General features: G+C 42.0%; 2 protein-coding genes and 1 pseudogene across 7 annotated transcripts in view; 1 reads left to right on the plus strand and 2 right to left on the minus strand.

Moving 5' to 3' along the window:
* The window catches only part of LOC115371555 (protein NLRC3-like), a 23,408-nt pseudogene extending 18,327 nt beyond the window's left edge, over positions 1 to 5,081 (minus strand).
* riox2 (ribosomal oxygenase 2) overlaps positions 1 to 23,019 on the minus strand; it is a 46,017-nt gene extending 22,998 nt beyond the window's left edge. The window contains exons 1-10 of one of the 2 annotated variants that reach the window (XM_030068090.1): positions 22,715 to 23,009; positions 20,933 to 21,379; positions 19,840 to 19,959; positions 18,494 to 18,622; positions 17,871 to 17,974; positions 16,196 to 16,298; positions 15,837 to 16,005; positions 15,608 to 15,696; positions 14,659 to 14,790; positions 12,633 to 12,776 (exon numbers count right to left, since the gene is read on the minus strand). In XM_030068090.1, coding sequence (XP_029923950.1) covers positions 12,633 to 12,776; positions 14,659 to 14,790; positions 15,608 to 15,696; positions 15,837 to 16,005; positions 16,196 to 16,298; positions 17,871 to 17,974; positions 18,494 to 18,622; positions 19,840 to 19,959; positions 20,933 to 21,373 — 1,431 coding nt within the window. In that variant the 5' untranslated portion in view covers positions 21,374 to 21,379; positions 22,715 to 23,009. Of the gene's footprint in view, positions 1 to 12,632; positions 12,777 to 14,658; positions 14,791 to 15,593; positions 15,697 to 15,836; positions 16,006 to 16,195; positions 16,299 to 17,870; positions 17,975 to 18,493; positions 18,623 to 19,839; positions 19,960 to 20,932; positions 21,380 to 22,714 lie in introns of those variants that run through there. The other variant, XR_003929317.1, reaches the window with a different exon arrangement.
* Positions 23,020 to 23,662: 643 nt separating this feature from the next.
* The window catches only part of tiprl (TIP41, TOR signaling pathway regulator-like (S. cerevisiae)), a 32,917-nt gene continuing 32,037 nt past the window's right edge, over positions 23,663 to 24,542 (plus strand). The window contains exons 1-2 of one of the 5 annotated variants that reach the window (XM_030068091.1): positions 23,663 to 23,814; positions 23,950 to 24,058. The gene's annotated coding sequence lies outside the window, so the exon portion shown is untranslated. Of the gene's footprint in view, positions 24,115 to 24,159; positions 24,291 to 24,542 lie in introns of those variants that run through there. The other 4 variants (XM_030068098.1, XM_030068093.1, XM_030068094.1 and 1 more) reach the window with 4 other exon arrangements.

A 24,542-nucleotide genomic window follows, 5' to 3' on the forward strand; every position in this document is an offset into this window, starting at 1 on the left:
GAGGGGAGGGATTCTTATCTGTGTTTGTTTAATGAGGTTATGGCGTATGGATAGAAACTGTTTGTGAATCTGGTGGTTCTGGATTTGATGGACCTATAGCGCCTGCCAGAGGGTAACAGTTCAAACAGATTCCCACAGACGGAGGCCATTTGGACCCCTGCATGTTGAAGTAATGTGTAATATCATCACTCAGGTTCACAGTTTTTCATTTCAACACACAAGGATTGTGTGAAAATACAGTTTTATTTGAGATGTAGGCCTGTAAAACTCCTGTTCAGCTAACAGAATATTACATGTTCACACATCATTAAAAAGTGCAGTCTGACCTGAGAGTCTCCAGTCTGCAGTTTGGACTCTCCAGTCCAGCAGACAGCAGCTCCACTCCTGAATCGTGCAGCTGGTTGTCACTCAGGTCCAGTTCTGTCAGATGGGGGTTGGACTTCAGAGCCGAGGCCAGAGAAGCACAGCTGCTCTCTGACAACCTGCAGCTCCTCAGTCTGAATAAAGAATAAAATATGGAGCTATAATTTCCAGTGTTTTGGATATTTATCAGTCAGAGATTTTTCAAAATATTCCAAAAGGAAGGACAAACCAATTGAATAGTTATTATAACAATTGCATTAATAATGATAATATCTTCTGGCATCAGTGTTGTCCTCTCCTGCTTTTAAAGGCTGCATTACAGTAAAGGGATGCAGTTTTCTCAACTTATTAGACGCTCCTCGCTGCTCTGTTATTGGCCTCAGCCTGCTCACTCATCATATCCATATTACTAATGACTGTTTATCAGGGCGCTTGTTTATAATCACACAGGTGTATTAAGTCTCCTGAGCTCCTTCACTCTCTGCTCTTCAGGTGAGGAGGATCTCTTTGTTCTTTGTTCCTGAGTGCGTCTGAGTGAGAAGTTCATTCCAGATTATTTGTTACAAGTCATGTTTATTTTTTCCATTTTTTCCTGAGCATTAACATCATTATTCACTAGACCAGACTGGTAGTCAAACTACCAGTCTGGTCTAGTGAACAGCGTGAACTGATGAAGCCACTTGGATAAGGGGCAAAACGTCTTCTAGACATATAACTAAGTCCAGTTGACCTGATTCAGTTTCTTTCAGATACATAAGAAACCAAGCAGTAGAAACCTGATGTTCAAGTTCAGTTACACAGCAAAAACTTGCTTCTGATTTTGAAGTATTGTAGGGGTGAGCTGCTATGTTGCCTCCTTTTACCCTGGACTGCCTGAAGTATATTTTTTCTCTCAGAAAGAATCCTTTATCCTGAATATTTAGAGAACTACGTATCTTTATTGTATTTCTGATGGTGTCAGGTATGGAAGCAGCTCTACACTGTTTGTATAATGTTGATTTCACATCAGGACTAACCGAGCCTTCCTGCAGTTCCTCACAGCTGGGATCAGTCTCCGTCGTCCCTCATCTGATGTGTTGTACGCCTTCAGGTCCAACTCATCCAAAACCTGCTCTGACATCTGCAGCATGTAGGCCAGAGCTGAGCAGTGGATCTCAGAGAGTTCCTTCTCTGATCTGTTCTCTGACTTCAGGAACTCTTGGATGTCCTGATGTACTGAGAGGTCGTTCATCTCCATCAAACAGTGGAAGATGTTGATGCTTCTGTCAGGAGAAAAACTGCTGGTGTTCATCTCCTTCAGGCTGCTGATGACTTTCTGGATGTCTTCTGGTCTGCTTTCTGTCCGACCCAGCAGGCCTCCTAAGAGCCTCTGGCTAGATTCCAGTGAGAGGCCATGAAGGAAACGAACAAAGAGGTCCAGGTGACCATTTCTGCTCTGCAGGGCTTCAGACATGACTGTCTCCAGGAAGATATCCAACGATGGCTTTTTGTCAATACCTTTATTCTTGTGTGTTCTCATGACTCTGGCCAGTACCTCTGTGTTCCTGTTGGTGTAACAGTGGAAGATGTAGACTGCAGCGAGAAACTCCTGAATGCTCAGATGAACAAAGCAGTAGACTGTTCTTTGGAAGAGCACACACTCGGTTTTGAAGATCTCTGTGCACACTCCTGAGTAAACCGAGGCCACTCTGACATCAAGACCGCACTCCTCCAGGTCTTCTTGGTAGAACATCAGGTTGCCTTTCTCCAGATGTTCAAACGCCAGCCTGCCCAGCTTCAGAAGAACTTCCCTGTCAGTCTTCATCAGCTCCTGCTGGCTCATGTCATGTCTCTCATCGTACTTGTGCCTCTTCCTCTGTGTCTGAACCAGCAGGAAGTGTGAGTACATGTCAGTCAGGCTCTTGGGCAGCTCTCCTCTCTGGTCTGTAGTCAACATGTGCTCCAGAACTGTAGCAGTGATCCAGCAGAAGACTGGGATGTGGCACATGATGTGGAGGCTCCTGGACGCCTTGATGTGTGAGATGATTCTGCTGCACAGCTCCTCATCACTGGACCTCCTCCTGAAGTACTCCTCCTTCTGGAGGTCAGTGAACCCTCGCACTTCTGTTACCCTGTCGACACATGTCGGAGGGATCTGATTGGATGCTGCAGGTCTGGAAGTTATCCAGAGGAGAGCCGAGGGAAGCAGATTCCCCTTGATGACGTTTGTCAACAGCACGTCTACTGATGATGTCTGTGTGACATCAGACACGACCTCATTGCTCTGGAAATCCAATAAAAACCTGCTTTCATCCAGGCCGTCAAAGATGAATACGACTTTACAGACGGCGAGCTTCTCTGCTGTGACCGTCTGTAATGTTGGATGGAAAACACGGAGCAGCTGGAGAAGACTGTAGCGCTCATCTTTGATCAAGTTCAGCTCCCGGAACGAAAGCAGAACCACAAGACTGACATGTTGGTTTTCCAAGCCCTCTGCCCAGTCCAGAGTGAACTTCTGCACTGAGAGGGTTTTTCCAATCCCGGCAACGCCCTGCGTCACAACTACTCTGATGTGTGTGTCTTGGCCAGGTAAGGGTTTAAAGATGTCCTGGCACTTGATTGGAGTGTCACTGAGGGTCTCCATCTTGGATGTTGTCTCTAGCTGCCACACCTCATGTTGGGTATTAACCTCTTCCCTCCGTCCCTCTGTGATGTAGAGCTCAGTGTAGATCCTGTTGAGGGGGGTTCCACTTCCTGCTGCAGCAGTTCCTTCTGTCACAAATTCACATCTCCTCCTCAGACTGATCTTATGCTCGTCTAAAACCTCCTGCAGACCGCCGTCCACTGGGCTGGTTTGACTGGGTGTCTGCAGTCCAGGTCTTGTTCTGGATCTTTCTCCACACTGGGGACAGGCAGGATCTCCTGATGGATCAGACTGGTCCCAGTATGAGGTGATGCACCGTCTGCAGAACCAGTGTCCACAGCTGGTGGAGACTGGATCCCTCAGGAGCTCCTGACACAAAGCACAGCAGGACAGCTGCTCCTTCACATCACCTCGACTCCTCTTCCTGTCCCTGTGGAGATGAAAGCAGTTTGTTTATGTTTAGACAACATTATGTTTTAACTGAATTCTGAAATATTTTATAAAAGGTCATAAGTGGTCTCTTATGTCACTTTCTGTGACTGCATTTACATGGATTGCAATATTCTAATATTAATTCAATTAAGATTTACAAGAAAAAATGTCCGCGTAAACAGCATGACATCCACTTTGAGTTTTTGCTGCAGATTATGACAAATACAGTAATCCAAGATCTTGACAGGACATTTTTTTTTTTTTTTTTTTTTTGTCAATCCGTAAAAGAAAAGTTGACCAACAACAAAAGCAAAAAATATTGTTAGCAGAAGGTGGGCATGTCTGCAAAGGTGAGAGCTATGGCTGCCCAGAGAACCCATTTTCATTGACACATCTGGAGGTCAGAGGTGAAAAAATAAAAGCTGAAATTTAGTCCAAGTTAGAAACAATATTTTTTTCAAAGAGTTCTTAGGTTCTGTAAATGCAGTGTGAAAATAATACAGCAATGTGTTGAACCTTGTGTTTTTTACCTTGAACCTTGATGTTGTAATGAAAATGTACTTTTGAATAATTAAGTATTTTTTAAAAGAGATTACTTTAACTCAAGTAAAAACAATGACTGAGCAACTTCCACTGGCAGTGCAGTAATATTTGACCAGGAGGATCTACACTTTAACTCCAGTCATGGGCTTGTGGGCTTTGGCCTGTGTGTGTGTGTGTGTGTGTGTGTGTGTGTGTGTGTGTGTGTGTGACGTGAGCCATAGTGCATCACATGCACATCAGTCTGAGCAGCACAGGATCAGATTTATCTGTCAGTCAATGTGAATCTAAACTTCAGACACAGGTGTGTGAAGAACTTGTGAGTGCAGGTGCAAGTGGAAATGTTCTCAGGTGTTTTGGTGCAAAACATCAAACAGCATCATAGTTTGTGGAAAACAGCACAGACCCAGATGGGTTTTGGTTGAACAGCTGGATTGCAGAGCAGGGAGCAGTCATTTCTCTCTTTGCAGTTGTTTTTCTTGATCTCCTCACTACTTGCTCTGCTATATAATCTCATGTCATCATATTCCATCAGGCTCACAGTGTAACAGCTGTCTTACTTTGTGTCTGAAGGTCCAGGTCCATTACTGAACTCTAGAGGTTTATCTTTAGACCGGTCACTCTTCATGGACAGACAGCTGGACACTGCAGACTCTGCTCTGCGGTAGGAACCTCTGGAAACACAAATGTTTGAAACATGTTATTAGTTCTTGTAAATCAGGGCTCCAGACTAACTTTTCCACTGGCAGCACTGGTGCTCCCAGCTTTCCCAGTCGCTCACAACAGCTCATGATTTGGTCGCAGCCTTTTTGTGTGTGTGTGTGTGTGTGTGTGTGTGTGTGTGTGTGTGTGAAAAGTAAAAGTGTAAAAGAGCGGATGTGGCTCATGACCTGAAGCATCAGTTTTGGGGTCATGTCTACTTTCTCCATGCGCCACAAACAGATTTCACAAGAAAACAGTGAACACACACTGCACTCTAACAGCTGTCTTACTTTGTGTCTGAAGGTCCAGGTCCAGCACTGAACTCTAGAGGTTTATCTTTAGACCGGTCGCTCTTCATGGACAGACAGCTGGACACTGGAGACGCTGCTCTGCCCTCCTCTTCCTCCACACAGTCACTCATCTTCTGATTTAAGTCAGTCTAAGAGGTGCAAACACACACACACACACACGCACGCACGCACGCACACACACACACACACACACACACACACACACACACAAACACACACACACATACACACACCAAAGGGATGATATATGGGTTGATGTTCTAGTTTCCTAATGGACAACAGGCATTAACTGTAATAAATGGAGTCAGTCACATAAATAATGTGTATTTCAACATATTTTTGTGGAAACAAAAATTATTTTGTTATTTTGTTTGTTTGTTCTATATTAAGAGTATATTTATAATACGTTTTTTGTTTTTTCTGCTTCAATTCCTACAATGTTATTTTGCAAAAGTATGTTTTTCTCATTTTGTAATTATTTCTGGCAACTCTTTATACTGATCTCATGTATGTAAATGTAATGTTTTTTTTTTTATTAACGTCTTGCTAATTATTTGTTGTTTTTCGCTGATTTGCTCATTTTTTTTTTTTATTACCATGTCTCAGAAAGTAATAAAGTGAATTCACGCAGGTGACAGAGCTTTAATAATACGCACACTGAAACACAGACACACACACACACACACACACACACACACACACACACACACACACACACACACACAGTTGTCCCAGTCTTCATGTTGCTCTTCACTGGTTCACTCCGTCTTTTTTCTGAATATATTTTACACTCACAGAAAAATAAAGACGTTAAAAAAGAATTATCTAAAATCTCAGTCTCTGATTTTTTTCCCAGAGCAACAGCAGTCATCCCGTCATTAACCATATTGAGGTATTTGATCAAAATATTTCACGATATCTGATTTAGTCTCTATCACCCAGCCCGAACCTTACAGTGAAATTCTACATTTTAATTTTAACGCATCACGAGTAGGCGGAGCTAAGGCGGCAAACATACACCGCTGACGTCATCAGAGACAGAGATTGTGCTTCAAAATTGAGCAAACCAGCCAAGAGGCAAAAAAACTTCAGTTAGTTTTTTTTGCCAAACAAACCGTGTAAGCTGAGTAATGCTGTTACATGTAGATAATGTTTAGCTAAAACAGAGACATTCTATATTTTATTTTGTATATTATTGCCTACGACTTGGCTAAAAGATGACAAATAGATGTCAATTTAGTTAGCTAAGCTAGCTAGTTATAAACCCACTCCTCTTTCATTTCTGCACAGAACATGTGCTCACTATTGTTGTACACATATTATTATATATATAGTATTAGGCAGCAGGCATAGGTCATACCATTTTTCTTAACTGATTAATTTTGCACATCTGTGCTGTCATAGTTGATAGAATAAATGATAAAATAGTTACATCTTAATGTTGATATGTTTATTGTGTCACTTTCACTTGTCACTTCTTGCCATTGAATTAATTTATGTGGCTTATTAGCCTACCCTGTTACCTTGTCACTTCCATTTAATTTTGGTGCTGATAATTTTAAACAGGAATGGTGTTTTACAGAACTTTTGGTGTTCAGTGCAGGCTAGGAATTATACCACAGACACGACGGCCATGGCCGTCGATGCCCCTCGCTCTGGCCGTAGTTCCCTAAAAATAATTGTACACCTCACTGCCAATTTGGTCAGTGTGCCCCAAATAGTCAATCTCTCACGGTTATCATGGATGCAAGAAAATCCCGAGGGGAAAAAAGCGAAAGCCGACCCAAAATGAATTGAATTTCCGCTCATGTTGGTGGCTTTGAAGCATAGCAATATTTTGCATGCGCGCAGAACCATTATACAACACATAGATCCGACCGAGCAATCTGATTGGTCAATCAGACGTTTAGAAAGTGCTCAAATGAACATGACAGCACAGCTAGCCGTGCTCAAATGAAAAATACCTCATCACTGAAAATATTACTCTGCCTATATCTTATTGCCCGAGTCTGTGTGGTTTCCATGGCAACATGAAACGTTTCACTGAAACCCGCATCAAAAGCCGCTGTCAGCTTTGTTAGTCTGCATAATGGACTGTTTTGTTGTCAGTTTTGATTTATTTGGCGACCTAAGTTTGGATAAACGGCAGAACGAGGACGACAAGACAGAACAGAAAAAGGAGAGATACGCGAGAGTGACGAGTGAAGAGCTGGATCAGCAGGAAAGGTCAGGAAATGAAGCCGGTACGGCCCGGTCAACGTCTTGGGCCATCAAATGTCTACAAGACTACCTGACAAACACCGGGCAGACAGCTGATTTCTCAGCTGTAAGTAAAGAAGAGCTAAACAAGATCCTCCGTGAATTTTATTTTATTATTTTTATTTTATTCAATTTATAAAGGACAGTGTGCACTTTCATTAGCTATTCAAAGGAATAAAAAGATGAGTGCACCAGATTTAGCAAGAAAGCTAATTTCCATCTGTCTGTGCAGGTCTGTTTGTTAAAACAAACAGACCTGCACCTATCACATACCAATACACACAACATAAACACTACAGGCAGGCCATACATACATAAATAAACAACCTAACCATTCCTAATGTAAAGTGCAGTGTAAAAAAAGCCAGTTAGGTAGTAGAAATTATTATTGCATACTTAAAGTGCCAATGTAGAATACTGTAAACCTATTAGCATTATAATGTAAAGTGCCATTGCAGAATATTAAAGACATGGATCAAATGTGATTGCAGATATTTTAAACACCAACCATGGTAATTCAGAACTACAGAGTTACAATGAGGAAATACCAACAATGGTAATAGACAAATACAAGATGGTTCTTGTAAGGTAACACATATAATAGTTAGAAAAACAAAACAAAAACAAAAACAAAACAAACAAACAGCCTGTTACATTCTCTGGTAGCCTTGATGGAGAAGGCGGATTGGCTAAAAGCAGAGCTCCTCTGTGGAACTTTGCAGTCCCCATTCGTTACCGATCTTAAGGTCCTTGTTCTCTGCTCAGAGCAGGTTACAACATAATTTTTCAACGGAGGGGGGGCAGCATTATGGATTATTTTATGGACCAGGCGAATGTGTGAGTAAGTGATTAGATTGTCAAAACTTAATAGTTTGTATTTAGAGAGGATGTTACAGTGGTGGTACTGTCTTGGCTTCCTGTCCAGTATTATGGAACTTTAATTTCTATAATAAAGAGAATGAAATGCCTCAGCAGATTCAGCACCACGGACAGTACCTGCTGAGGCAGATTCAGCACCACGGACAGTACCTGTAGGATTTTACAGGGAGATTCCATGGTGCTGAATCTGCCTCAGCTGATTCAGCACCATGGACAGTGCCTGTAAAATTTCCCACGGACAGTGCCTGCTGAGGCAGATTCAGCACCATGGACAGTACCTGGAAGATTTTCCACGGAGATGTGCAGCCTGTAACTTTGTTCTTGTTATTAATGTGTTAATGTTATAAGTTATTAATTAGCCTATTAATCATTATTAATTTGTTTAGTCTTTATGAGTAGCCTAGGCCACTTATTTAATTAATTCGTCAGCCTTAATGTTACTGCCTACTGTTGTTACTTTTGCTGCTTAGCCACATTAATTGGAGCTGACGTTAACTTGGAGTGACACCCCCAGCTGAAATAAAACATCTGCCGGTGAGTTTATGAATCATCATCATCATTTTATGAATGATAGATGTTTGTTCTGGCGCTGACACTGGAAAGCAGTAGCCTGTATTTGAATATAACTGTTAATATAAGTTGTTTGTAGATAAAGATCAGCTGTGCTGCTGAGTCGTTTTCACGGCACCTGTTAGATTAAAGTGACTGAGAAGTCGGCAGGAGTATAACTATCAGTCCATGAAAACAAATACTTTTTCAAGCGGATATTCTAGTTACAACGTGATTGAGCTAGCAGAGAAGTTTTGTGTTGCTATGTGTGATATTTATTCAATTTTATGAAATCAGGATGTCTAGAAAACATGATAAGATCAAGTTGGCTGGCTGACAAAGACTAGTTACCGTCAGATCTCATGTATTTCTACTGAAATGGAGAGAATATGAGCAAAAAACTTTTATATTTTGAGAGCGAAATGCCCACAGTATGCTTCAGTATAGTTGTATAATCACATTGTGTGTGATGTTTTTTTTTTGTTTTTTGTTTTTTTTTGTTTCACTTGTATGAATTCATGGTGTTTATTCATAGCATAGGTTACAAGTCCACACATTTTACTCAATGGCCTTGGTGCCCTGGCATGTGGCCTTAATGCCCTAAAAAAAAGTTGCAACACCAAAGGCCAAATGTCCTTGCCCCTAAAATTGTGCAATTCCCACCCTGGTTCAATGTGTTCATTTGGCACTGAATTATCTGGATGCTCACCCTGTAGATGCACCAGGGTCATTCTATGTCAACTCAACCAGAACTTGGCAGCTTTAGATTTTAGATTTTGACTTTGATAGTACATAATTTTTAAAGAACTAAAGTCGGTTCCCTGGTGCTGTGCTGTTTATGGTTATGTGGTTCTTTAGCTGCTAAGAAGAGGTGCAACTGAATGCGAGAGGATGATAAATCACTCACTAGACTTCTGAACAATTTGTCTCCCTCACTTCTAAAATGATGGTTACGCCCCTGCCTTCATGTCTTTTTGTTGTTGTTTTCAGAGAACAGAGCCTCAGCAGAAAAACACAAACTCCTTTCCATCAAATCTTCAAAGCAGATGATGCTTTCTTGTTAAGGGGCCACAGGTTTGACCCTTATTCTCTTTTCTGTGTTGAGGGAACAGAGGCCTGTTCTCACCCTGACAAACAGGAAACACTTTGCTTTCTGTTCAGGCTGGAAAAAAGAAAAAGCCACAGGCTTGTTCAGGGCTGTGGGAACACAGGGGGCCGTGCTCACTTTGAAAACTATTAAGAGACATGCATTTTTTATGAATTACTTTATCCATTTGTACATTTTCCAGTGGCGGGTTTCATACAGACAGATCAGTCTGAATTTCCTGTGGAATAAACGGAATTAAACGGCTTTAAAAACGTGCTGTCTGACGTATAGAACTGGCCAGTGGTGTAGTCTACGTGATACGCAGATACGCCGTATACCCACTAGAAAAGGTCCCGAATATCCGTATAACCACTTAAAAATGCGCAGAGATACATATCAGTATGTTTTTTTAGACATAACGTTCACTTTCCCGTTCATAAAGTCGCCTTCTCTGTGTTATGAAGCGGGCTCTTTTGGAACATAGGGGCTTCCGTCAGGCGTGACGTTTCGGGGGACACTACAGCTGGAGCTAACGTTGTGTGTGTGTGTGTGTGTGTGCGCGCATGTGTGCGCGCGTGTGCACGTGCGCGCGCGCGTATACCCGCTAGAATAAACTAGACTACACCACTGGAACTGGCTAACATTTGTTTTTTACCGCTTGATGAGATTTTTTTCATCACCACAAAGAAAATGATCACTGCTTTACGTTTTACATGTATTTCTAACAGATGAACCCAACAGTGAAAAATTCAGCTTGAAAATGGCGTCAGACAAAACCGGCGACTCACAGCAGAAACGGAAGTTTCTTTCATTCTTTCTTTCTTTCTTTGTTTCATTCTTTCTTCTTGGACTTGAACTCAAAGATGAAACAGAAATCCTCTCCTGACGTCCGAACGTGTGCAGCTCTTCTACATCATGACAAGTCCAACATTAATGATGACGATGAGCCTCCTGGTCGCGGCTCGTCCAAACCTTCAACCAAACTTTCACTTTCACCTGTGCCGCGTTCATGTCCTCACCGGGCTCATGGGAGAATCCAACAGCTCCCACCTGGATCCCTCTGCTACTACTACGCCCTGGAAATAGAAATCTATATCCAATCAGAACAGTGTACCCTAAAAAGACACCATCAGTTTCAATATTAATTATTAAAATATTTCCTATTCCATTTTTTTACTATTTTTGAAAAATTAGATTCATTATTTTATTAAGTTTTATCCTCTCTCCTTTGTGAAATATTTGTTTTAATATTTGTTTAAGAAGAAACTGATACCCAAAATACTGAATCCTCACTCTATAGCAATGACCTCTATTTAGAATGGTTTAAAACAGGTTTTGCCATTTATTATAATTCTTACTTGAACTGAAAAGTTCTAAAAAAAAAAGAAAATGATTGGACATTTTTTTGGACAATGATCCTTTTGGTCAAGAATTAATTCGTTTTTTTTTTTTTTTTGTTTTTTTTTTAAACATTGAAATAAAACAGCGTTTATATAGACGGAATGTAAGTAAATTACATATTTAAATGATGCAAACTAATTTTATTTTTAATATACTCTCTCTCTCTCTCTCTATATATATATATGTATAAATATAAAGGTAATAAGGTCTTAATTTGAAAGATTTGATTAATATAATTATAATTAAGTATCAAGTACAACAATAATGTAAAATTATGCGTAAAATGAATTACTAATGTAAAAAAACAACAAAAAAAACACGTTATGTTTTTTATTTATTTGTATATGTTTATTATGTGAATATGCCTTTATTTATTCACTCTACATAGTGCTACAAAATATATTATAAAATACAAAAACAAACTTTTAACTATTTACAGTTGAATTAAATTGCTGTAGACACAGCAGCAGCAGTTGTCCTTTCTATTGTCAATAAAATTGACATGGGTCCATATTTTACTCCTTTTCCTGCTGTCACTCATTTTCTTAACTACACCTTTCCAGCGCGTTCCTGTTGCCTCTCCTTGTGGCCCCTTGCTCTCTTTCTCTCTCGTCTCCCTCCCTCCTGTTGTCCTGTTCGTATGTGCTGTGTGTGTGTAACTGCCGCTCCGGGGTGAAGCGCTCAGCGCAGACACACGACACCCCACATCTTGACCATTCACGTGCGGCTTTCGCAGAAAAAATAACCAATCGGCTCCTGAAAAAAACAAAACAAAACAAAAAAAAAAAAAAAAACGGCTCCCATTCAGGAGCCGGCTCCCGTCGTTCACTTCAAAGAGCCGGCTCTTACAGCCGGTTCGTTCGCGACCGTCCCATCACTATTCTGCAGCTGAGAAAAACTAAACTTGGTTGTTTACACCGGGCTTGCTGTCAGAAAACAATTTTTGTTCACTTTCCATTCAGAGGTTTAGCATCACTTTACCAGAGCTGCTAAAGATGCAGATACAGTAACTGAGTGCATTCAGAGGACAGTTTTACTGAAATTACTGTTTCAAACTGTATTTTTCCTTCAGTCACCATCTGGACAGATCCGGTAACTTCTGCAAGTCCTGCATCACCACATGTGACCGACACAGAGAGCTGACACCACACAGGAAAACACATGTGTTGATTTTTATTTTTAAACGGTCAACTTTTTTTTTTTTTTTTTTTTAAACACAGTTTCAGGCTGTAAAAATTCTACTCTAATATATCAAACACCAGCTCTGCTTATTTAACACTTTGAGTGCATTAAGGCAGTTATTTTTCAGACTGTTAGTGGGGGTCCACTTCAATGGCAGGAGGCTAACAGTCAGCATGTGGAGCATCCAGTCAGTATCCAGCACTCAGTAACACTGAGAGGAAGACAGCACCACTACCGTCCTACACAACAGCTTTTTTCGAAATGGGTGAACTATCCCTTGATGACTGTGTGGATGCTAGCAGACCTCCAGCAGGCCCTCGGTCCACAGGGCCAGGACCAGGCCGAGGCGGTCGGATGCTGAGGGCAGCAGCAGCTCGGCGACGGCCAGCCGCTCGGCCAGCAGCAGCTGCCGGACGGCCTGCAGGTGGGACAGCGGGAAGCGCAGGCCCTGGGGGGGGGGGGGGGACCTCATTATAAAAAAAAAACAAACAACACACACACAGATGGCCTGTATGCCGGCTCATCGCTTAAAGAAAGAAAATATATTTACCAATACATTAAATGAAACACATGGTAGTATATTAGAATATATTACATTCAATATATGGAATTACAATATATTGAAATATATTTTATATTTGAAAATGTCCAAACAATAAATGGAATAATATATTGGTGATTGGTGATATTATACAGTATATTTACATATTGCATCAATAATTGTAATGTATTTCAATATATGGAATAATACATAAGTAATTGCGCATTTCAGATATTGCAATATATTGCATATGAATATATATGTGTTTATATCCTGTAATATATGACATTTTATATTTATAAATATCCTCCATGATGTATTTAGATTTATATGAGATGAATACTGGGTACATATATTTAAACATACATGATCTATGACTTTCCAATTATATGGGAAAATGTATTGGAAATATATGTACAGATATATGCCATGCATGGTCCATGCATATGTCATGGTTGTTTATTGGAAAATATACAATGTTAAAAAACATCCCAATATATTTTTATATATGTTGCGATATAGGCCATATACATATTTGGTATATGCATATATTGCAGTATATTTGAACCTATAAAGACAAACTATTACATGTAAAAATATAGTGCCGTTTTTGGTCTTGGTTTCAAAATATTTTTTATATGTATCAATATATAGACATGTATGGTCTATGCATACATTTCAATATATTGGAAAATATAAAGACTAGTTCCCATATATGGAAATGTATTATCCATTAGATGGTGTCTCGCTGCCTGTAGTAAAGCTGTGTGTAAGAAAATTCAAATGAACATATCTCAACCCCCCCCAAAAAGAGTTGCACTTGCTTCTCCAACTTCTGCATGCTGAGTAAAAACATCACTTGGCTGACATCACATTCACATGATAACACCATGAGTCGTCATTAAAGGAAGTGACAGTCAATGGAGCGCTGGCCCTTTAGTTTTAAAAAATGTGTGCGGCTGCAGGTTAAAAAAAAAAAAAAAGGACAAAGGCTGAAGTGACTGTGGAATCACAGTTTGCAAAAGGAAGGTGGATGTTGGTTTTAACGGTGCAACATCCGCCTGTATAAACAGAAATACACAAACTGTCACCGCCACACGGCACACCTCCAGACAGGTGAGGTGTGCCTGTTTTACACTCGCTCTGTCAGGAGGTCTGCAGGTATCAGAGTTAAAGTTGACGCTTTTTATAAAGTTTATCCAAATTTCCCCAAGATTTTGGGGAAAACCCTCTTGTTCTTGAGCACTACAGGTTCATGTAAAGGTTTTAACAATTATATTCAGTCCTGTTCTGGGGTCAGTTTTAGGTAGGACACTAAAGCGAACAGTCTGCTTTCTTGTGTTCATGTAAACATAAATGCTTTCAGGAGGCATTTCCCCAACAAAAACAGATAAATGATAAATCTGAGAAGCAGTTTCTGCAAAGTAAGACCTCATAAATTCAAGATTATTTAATGACTTCTGAAGTCCTCATGAGGTGACCTCACATGACCTCTGCCTCCTGTCCAACAGTGACGTCATCCTGCACCAGCGGCTGGACATTAAAACTGCAGTCAATAAAAACCTTCACAAATCTTTAAATATCCTGCCTTCTCCACTTGTCCCAAACTTCCTGTTTCAGCAGGAAATACATCAAATCAAGAAAGTAAGAGTCCATTTCCTGGGGTTTTAAGGCCTGCTACTTAGAAAACCGAGTTAAAGACTTTTTCAGACTTTTTGAGGACCTGCAGACATTTTTACATTTGTGTAACTGTAAAATGAGTTACTGTGGCATCGTGGACACGACTTACCCGAGAGACGTCAGGCTCCTCCTCCTCCTCTTCTTCATCATCATCATCATCTCCACCTTCTCCCATCATGTGGTTCTCCCTTTGGTTCTTCAAAGAGTGTAACACAAACACCTCCAACTGTGTGGCTTCGTCCTAACACACACACACACACACACACACACACACACACAGTGAGAAGTAAATAAATAAATACATCTGTAAATAAAAAAAAAAATGCACCAACTGGCCAGACAGAGGCGCTCACAGCTACTTTTACATTTTGGCATCAAACCTTTGACTGAACTGAAACTCGAGCAAAAATCTTAATTTTCCTGGATTCCTGGGATCAAGACACATCCACCCAGCCCGTTTTTCCCCCAACTGTTTTTTCCAATTTTTTTTAATGATCATTTTCTTTTGCTCCTTCCATTTTTGACTTTCTGCCACCAAAATCGGTGCGCATCATCAGGCCATTACTGTCATCAGCCATGTCTGTGGATAGAACTGGAATCCACAGCCAGCTGGATGGATGGATGTTTTCTTTATCCTTTCTTCTTTTCGTTCTCTTTCATTTATCTTTTTTCCTTTGTTATTGCTATTTTATTTATTATTGAGTTTTCTATGTGTGTATTATTGTCATTTTATGTACCGATTAAAAAAAAAACAGAAAAAGAAAATTTTGCAATGTATTTGAAAGAAAGTGTTGTTTGGAGTGATGAAGGTATGACCATTGCCTGTGCGTCCCTGTATGTGTGTGTGTGTGTGAGTGTTTATGTGTGTGTGTTGTGAGTATCTAACCACAATCACCATTTTATTTTGTAGTAGCCAAATGAGCAGGTAAATGACCTCTAAGCTACATTCACACTCCATGCAGAGCTTCCTCGTCGCAGAGCAGGAGGTGGGAACTTCTGGACCTGACGGGACGTGAACGCAGCGTTACCACGGAGACAAACCGCCTGCCTCGACTCACCGTTCTGTCCTGGCTGGGCTCGATGGTAATGAGCGTGTGGTCTTTAAACCTCATGCGTACTGAGTCCTCCAGCGCAGGAATTTTCCCGGCTATGACACACATACATACACACGTACACAAGGGAATTATTATAGAGTTATGCACATAACACAAACACACACACACACACACACACACACACACACACACGTTTGAACAAATGCAAATGTGCACTCATCCCAGCCCTGACATGGTGTGAAGTCTTGCTGGGAGTCGGTGTAGGGCGGCAGTCTGTTGCTGATGAAGTCTCTCGACATGTGAGCAGAGCGAAGTTCCTGTTTTCCGGTTTCCAGCTGATCGGCCAGAGCTCTGAGGGAGCCGGCCAGACGCCCGCTCACGTCCCGGGCCTCGCCGCTGCCCTGAGCACACACAACCACACCCAGGGAAAAAAAACCACAGATTAGCATGAACACTCTGAATGCACCTTCCTGTAATTATCTGATCATTTTCTGGTAACCCCCACATTTCTTCCTAATTTCTTGCTCATGACAACATGCTTGGTGAGCTGCACTCAGTGACAGTGAGCTGGATGGATGCAGGGGGTCTCACCAGCAGCAGCCGCCTGGGCACGCCCTCCCTGAGGCCTCTGCTGGTGCTCATGGTGTCGAACAGCATGCTGGGAAACACGTCCAGCAGCCAGTCTCCCCACGACCTGCAACACGGCACACGGCCTTCACTAAATACACCTCCATGAGAAAGCAGGGGCCCACACTGCAGCCAGGCCCCCAGGAGGGCTGCTTCACTCAGGATGACTGGATCTGGCTTCTGCCCTCTTCAGTGTCTTAAAACTGCACTGGGTGATTTTTTTATATATATATATGTATGTGTGTGTATATATATATATATATATATATATATATATACACACACTACTCACAAAAGGTTAGGGATATTCGGCTTTCGGGTGAAATTTCAGGATGAACCTAAAATGCATTATAACCTTTACAGGTGAACTTAATGTGACCTTCTGTAAACTTTTGAATGCACATGTCCAACTGTTCAATGTTTCAGTACTTTTTGCACAAGTTGCTGTTCTCTAACAAGGAGTTTAATGGCAAAATTCACATGAGGTGTTTGATGCTCCAGTTCATCGAGGTCGTATCATTAGGGAACGGCTGCTGGCCTGCACTTTCTCCAGACCTGAATCCCATAGAAAACCTATGGGATCAGCTGAGTCGCCGTGTAGAGGCTCGGAGCTCTGTACCCCAGAACCTCAATGTCCTGAGGGCCGCCCTTCAAGAAGAGTGGGATGCCATGCCTCAGCAGACAATAAGTCGACTTGTGAACAGCATGAGACGTCGTTGTCAAGCTGTAATTGATGCTCAAGGGCACATGACAAGTTATTGACACTGACATTTTTTGTTGTGGTATATCCACCACTGTTGTTGGCTTTTGTTTCAAGAAATTGTTTGAGATGAGGAAATCACCAGTGTATGCTTCTACTTAAATGCCCTACTTTCATGATATAATATCACTGTAGCGTGAACATTTTATATTTTCCATAAATTTCACCCAAAAGCCAAATATCCCTAACTTTTTGTGAGTAGTATATATATATATATATATATATATATATATATATATATATATATATATATATATATATATATATTGTTTTATATTTAAGGAAAAAAAAAGAAATAACAACAACAACAATAACAACACCCTGACTCAGAAATGCAGAAATGTAAAATCAAATTAGAAAAAAAAAAACCTGTGACACTAGTTTAGAAAAAATTAAGTAAGTAAATAAATAAATAAATACATTAATAACTAAATAAATAAATAAAAATAATAATAATGATGATAACAATGATAAATTAGAGAAAAAAATAAAATTAGAAAAAATTAGAAAAAGGGTCAGAAAAGCAAGTAAGACAAGCTATAAAATGGGCAGATTGTAAAATAATACAGATCTACAGCACACAGCACTGAGCAGAAACTCTCACTGACTGGAGAAGACAGTTAAAGATGCAACATGGATGTTAAAAATAAAAACAAAGTAAAATTATAAATTAGATAATAATAATAATAATAATAATAATAATAATAATGATCAGAAAACCAGCATTCTTACCTTAAAGGTTTAAAAAATCATGACCTGATCATGACCATGAAAAATCATCTGGCCTTATTATTGTTATTATCATTATTAATATTTGATTAATCTCGTAACGTCCAGGTGTGAGAGCAGGTGAGGTGCAGGACAGGAGTGTTGACCTACATGTTCTGGTAGGTGCTGAGGGTGAGGTGGGTGGAGTGGTCCACCCCCACCGGCGTGTCGGCCTGATGGATGGTTCCTCTGGGGAAGTACAGCAGGTCACCGGCCTGTGGACGGGACATGTGGAGCACGCTTTGTTCACATTCATCAGAAAACCAGAGACTGACTAACTGAAGGAATGTGCACTGAGGCTGCTGCATTACATTGTGGTCTATTGAGGCTGCGGCATAAAAACAAAACAGTGTTAGTAACAGTGTTGGTGCTTGTCCAGTCACATGCACCCACATCTGCGCACAAATCACTCATGTGAACTTCAGCAGATCGTCCACATGCCTCAGTGCACTGAGCTGCTGCCATGTGATTGGCTGATTAGATATTTGTGTTAACAAGCAGTTGAATGTTCTTTTCAAATCAGCTCAAATTTATACGAGTCCATCCAAAGATAGTGTGATCCATGCCTCTGCCAGCACTATGCAGGTGCACAGGTATGTCAATTCCACATGTTGGATATTCACCAAAAGTCAGCCACACCCACTGGCACAGTCCCTTCAGCCAATCAGAGTGAAAGGTGCCCGGCCGGCAGCAGAGGGCGCTGCGCTCGGACGCGGACGCTGACGACGCTGTACCTTGAGCAGGATGTCGTGGGTGGGGCTGCCGATCCTCTCCTCGGGCTCCAGGCTGTACTCTCTGGCCAGAGGGACGGTGGGGCTGTAGAGACGCCAGTGCTTCTGGCCTTCCAGCTGCAGGATGAACACCTGGACGACAGAACCAGCAGAGATAACTGGGTGCCTTCTCGACCACAGCGGGCAAGACAAAAAAAAAAAAAAAAAAACACAGTATTTCCCAAAAGCATCAAAGTTTGTCTTTTGTCTCTCCTAAGCCTGTAGAGCTGATAAACCAAGGGCGGATGGATTTTGGCACACTGGAAATTTTTTTAAGCAAAACTGAACTTTGTAATATATACCTAATATCCACTGACGTTGATTTTGGTTGTGTATGTGTACACTTCTTATTTAATATTTAAGTATATGTATATATTTTATATACAGCTGGAAAAAAAAGCATTATATATGTAAGAAAATGTATATATGATATAGTTGTTTACAGAAACTAAATAAAGATTAAGTTTGAAAAAAGAGAAAATGCCATATTTATTTAGCTGCATGTACAACTAATTTAGTGTTAAACTGCTGTACTGTCTCTGTTTAAATATTCCTTTTATTTGTTCAGAGCCACTGAGATCTTCTGTTTGTCACTTTACAGACCGCCGCTTGGTGTTATTAAAGGGGATGATTATGTCACCTGGGCATTATGGAGTCCACAATACTGGATTTCTACATCCCCAGTCACGTCCACAGTGCAGCAAAAAAAAAAAAAAATGGAAAAAAAACAACAACTCCATAAATAGCACTTATAGCGCATAAATGAACATGAGCAAAAGAGATTAAGCCAATAGAAAACACAGAGAGACCTTGTACCCATTTCTTGTGGACATGAACCAGCTCTTTTCTTGTAGTTTTGTTTTGAAGGGGAAAGTAGATCCGGCACGCTGCAACAGCAAGGAATGAGCTGATAGTCGTTCGACAAATAATTGTAATTACATTTTTAAAAAAAAGCGGGTACTGGTGCTTGTTTGTGTTAAAAGTGTTTTGCAGTGTAAGTGAGTGGATGCACAGATGTGCAGTGTTGTGGGTTAACAGTCCAGGGCTGCACAGAGCAAATAATGAGGATATTTCTCCGCAGTGTGGACTCGTATCACATCCCAGTAACCATACAAGCCAACACAAATTTTTGCACCTCTCTCCTCACACTCAAAGTATTTTTATCCAACTCAAACCACAACTCAGATGATGTTTTGGTGTCTCGTAGCATTTTGAAGCACAGCAAAGCAAGCGGCACAGTCCCACCTTCCTCTAGGGGAGCAGATATCTGAATAAACTGCTGAAACAAGTCCGTCGGCTCGGAGCTGTACCTCGACGTCGTCGTAGTGAGGAGGGAGGCCCTGGGACGCCTGCGGGGTCATGTAGACGTTTGAGCCCACCAAAGCTCCGAAGAAACTCTCCAGCTTCTCCTGGATCCTCCACAGCTCGTCCTGGCGGCCAAAACACACCGAGACACACTCACCTCAACCGTCTGCTGCGGGACAAAAAACTACAAAACATTTGAAATGGTTTGTTTGAAACAGCCGACACTCAGTTACAAGGAGGTCAACACTGAATATGCCTCCCAGCCTCCTGGTCGCCTCAAACTGGTGACTGTGATATCATTTCACATCCAAACGCTGGATAAGTTAACAATTTATATGCCTAAATATCAATATATCTTAGTAAAACTTTGCATTGATCCTCTCATACAGGTGTCACTGAGCATGACTAAATTCGTAAAGGTGAGTGACTGTGACTGTTTGGCCAGTATTGGATAGTGTCTGTTACCAGATTGCACCCAGAAGAATTTGAAAATATTCATAAAAATGATATTCTGACTTAAACACATTGTTTTTTCTATAAGTACAGTAACCACACAGCAGCCGCCTTGCAGGGCCACCGTTATTAACCCCACTCTACCGACACCCGAGCAAATACTGATAGTAATTTTGAAATGACCAAATAAAATAATAAATAATGATAAAAGTAAATAATGAACTATATCAGATTACATAAGTAAATTCAAGCCAAAAGAATTTTTTTAAAGATAATAAAAGTATAAAATAAAACACTAATAATATGGACTTCATGTCATACTATTGTATTTTTCGTATGATTCTGATTTTTATGCACCTAATGCTCTGAAATTAATTGGAATTTGAATTAAATTGAGGATAAAAAGTTCAGGGTCCAAAAAAAAAAAAAAAAAAAAAAATCCAATTTGTAGCTCAATCGTTTTTTCCCCCATCTCTATTCGGTGTCTGTCTTCATTACATTTCTGTGACTGCCAATTCTGATGGTTCCTGGCAACAAGTGTGTGTTTTTAGTTTGTCTAATACAGTTTGTCTATAAATCAGTTATCTGGTCCGAGGAGAGCTCGTATGAACACAGAGTCCTGGAGCGGTGCGGTGCTGGGCTCACCTTGAAGCGCTGGGGCTGGTGGAACTGGATGGTGGCCTTGTTCTGGACAAAGTCCCTGCTGAGGACGCTGTGGCTCACACGGCCCGCCTTGTTCAGCACCTTCTTCCTGCCGCCCACGCAGCGGCACACGTTCAGGTCCCGGGCGTACTCCAGGCCCCGGGAGCAGAGGCTCTTCAGGTCAGACAGCTGGAACAGAGACTGGTAGTAGGCGGCCATGCCGGGATCGGACCTCTGCAGGTGGAGCGGCTTCTTCTCCCAGTAATCCCTGAAGAACTCGTCCGTCCCCAGGGGGTGGATGAGGCTCTCGAACAGGCCGGCGGGGCTGCTGAAGCACAGCGGGGACGGGGCGTCGGCGGGGCCGGCCTTCCTCTGCTTAGATGGGATTTCCTGATCGCCAGAACTCCGTCTTTTGGCAGCTGCTGCCTTCACTTTTTTGGGCATTTTGACCTGGGGAAAAATCAAAGTATATTAGGTTGGATGCTGAGCCTAGATCAGGTGAGACTCTGCTTGGTGAACCGTTCACTGACTCCACTCTGAGTTTCAGTGCTATGAGGGTATGACCAGGGCAGTTGCTAGGAATTCTGGGCCCCCTGAAAGAATATTGGTGTGGGCCCCTCTATCCCATTCATTCCTACTTTTTTAACTGTGTGTGGGCCCTAGAGAGCCGTGGGCCCTTAGAATTCACCACTCCGACGCTGGCAGCACGCATAGTTACTGTTGCTATGTCTCACAAGCTATTGCCCTACCTGAGTGCAATCACCTGGTGTCACTTCGGCAGCTGCAACTTCAAGATGTCAGATGATTTAGCCTTAATCCCCGATAACATAGGGCTACATTATCTAACGAATGACATAATATTTGACCTGCTTGCCAGATAACGTTATAACCGCAGACATTTCTCCAATTGTGTTTTTGGCTTGGGGAAATTAATTAAACGAGCTCCATCGAGCTTCTCTGGGTACCTTTGGTCACCTTTGCATGTCCCCCAAGCACAAGTAAGGACAATTTCTATTAACTAGTGACGTTATCATCACCAGCTTCACCGCAGGACTTCAGTTACATAATCTAGTAGCCCAGTGATACTCTTGTCTCTAAAGAAGTTTGTTTGTGAGACATTAGTTGTACGTGGAATTATGAGGGGCGTGGTCTTGTGAAATCGGCCAATCCTATTGGCTATATTATCTGGGTCGGAATCGTGAATTGTCATCACCTTTCCCCCCTATACAACGGCACTGGGTATGAATAGGGTTTTAGGCAAATAGTGTGGCATTGGAGCACTTCCTCCATAAATTCAGAAAGACACACCAACCAAGAATGGATAGCTGACACCAATAATAAGTATATTTTTCCATACTCTCTGATAGGACAGGCAGATGTTTCAGGAGCAGAGATCAGTCAGTTTGTTAACACTTGTTCCAGAACCCCAGTATCTGCAGAGGGACTGCAGTTACACACTGTTTGGACAGAAGCACGGGGCCTCAGCTCTTCAGGAGTTCAGGTGTTTCATTCAGTCCCGTCCCCACAGGTGTGTAACCTCCAGCAGCAGCCATGCAGTCTGCCTTTACCAACATCAGTGACAGAGCGTCTGGTTCTAAAGAGCTCACTGAGCTCCAGTATTAGTGATGTAATAGGATTTTTAAGAGGCTCCTGGGCTTCCATGTAGGGACCCCTGCCCTTCTCACACACCCGGCCAGCAGTCTGCACTCACATCAGCTGATCAGGTGAAGATAAACACTGTCACATGGGAAACCTGGTCAGAGGAGCTTCTTCTGCTGAACTCACCTGATGTCTGTGTGTGAAGCCCAAATCTCAGCCGCATGGGAAAAAAAACCTTGAAGCAGCTCAGCCACCGCACAGCTTCCTGGGAGCTCAGCGCTCAGATGTGCGGGTCCTGCGGGGGTTCCTGATCTGATGATCTGACCTCAGAGCCGCAGACAGCCGATCCACATGTCAGCCCAACTGTGCTTCCCTGCAAGTGTCCGACTGGAAACAAGAGCCGGCCATGAACACAGGAACGCAGTTGGCTGTCAAATCAAAACTAAAATAAGCCCTGGCTGCTGTGTCGGCCTCACACAGCGCCTTGTTTGTCCGTCCTTCTTCTCAGCATACTGAAGTTTAAAAAAAAAAAAAAAAAAAAAAAGAAATTAATTAAAAATCCACATGACATGCAATAAATTATTTCATTTGCTGATTCTTGCCCTGTATAATGCAATTATTGTGTTGATGATTCAATCAGGTGTTCCGTAATGATGCCAATAATTAATCTATATTTTCTCTTTTCAGTTCAGATGACAAGAAATCTTTGGAAAACCCCAGGAACGTTAGTCAACACCAAGCGTTTAGAAAAACCTGCATGCAAAAAATAAAATAAAATAAAATAAAATAAAATAAAATAAAGAATAATCTCCCCGGCTTTTGGTGTTCACAGAAACTCAGTTTAACTGGCTCTTAAATTTTATGTCTGAGCTACCGGGAAGAGCTCGAGTCTATTTAAAACAGATTAGAATTATAATCATTAAAAATTTTGCGAGTTAAGACATTTGGGAATTTAAAATCAATAAAATCATGCCAAATCAATTGGCATGATGATGCTTAGGCAGAAAATGCACAGCACATGAAGTGACTGGAGGCGGAATATAAAGCAGTGCTTCCCGTCTGCACTGTCTGGGTGACTTTATAGTTGCTGACCATGAATTAACACAGGCAAAAAAATTACTTAAAAAAAAAAAAAAAATTATATTTATGAAATCGTAACGCTGCCTGTTGTCATGCGTGCTGGCCGGTGCAGCGCAGGGCAGAGTCCCTGTTGAAACATCCACTTTCCGGGTTAACGCACATCTGCACGGTCCCACTGACGTTTGCAGGGACTAAAACTGCACTCGGTGATTCATTAACACCAGGCTGCCTGCTGCCTGCTGCCGGCTCGCTGACAGGGAGCCTCGTCATATCGATGCGACCCTTCCGCTGCTTTTCTCGGCGTTTCTAATGTCATGTTGTTGTTGTTTTTCCCCTTTTAGCTCTTGAAGACTCGCGGAACTGAAGTCGCCGAGCAGACGGAGCACCCGGACACTTCATACCGACGCGCTCACTTACAGGACCCCCCTGGTTGACAACAACAACGGAGAGGTAAAGACATTTCCGTGCTTTGTGTCCCCCAGCAGCGCCGCGGCTCACCTGCGCAGGTGAGCTGTGACCGCCGGCCGCAGCCGCGCGCCTCACGCTGATCGTGAGCAGTGAAGGCGCGTGCTCTCCGAGGCGCGTAACTGTGCAGGTTGTGGAGCCTGCCTGCCTGTCTGTCTGTCTGTCTGCCTGTCTGCCTGTCTGTCCATCAGGCTGAGGACACTGACGCTGCAGCAAGGCAAGTCAGTGGTGGGATTATAATCCATAATTCACGTTTTTGTCAGGCGCGTTCCTCCAGAGCGCCCCGGGCTGAGCACTTCCTCCAAACCCCAGCGCCCCGCAGTCCGGCCGGACGCGCCGCCCCCCCCCAGGAGGTGCAGTTTGGAGCTCAGCTGTGAGGTGTTGTGTTGTAGCTGTCAGGTGTAACAGAGCAGGTTTCTGTGGCTCAGACAGCAAAAATCAAGTTAGGATGCACAAAGTCTCGTTCCTA

Source organism: Myripristis murdjan, chromosome 14 (assembly GCF_902150065.1).
Source record: "Myripristis murdjan chromosome 14, fMyrMur1.1, whole genome shotgun sequence".
Taxonomy (NCBI): domain Eukaryota; kingdom Metazoa; phylum Chordata; class Actinopteri; order Holocentriformes; family Holocentridae; genus Myripristis; species Myripristis murdjan.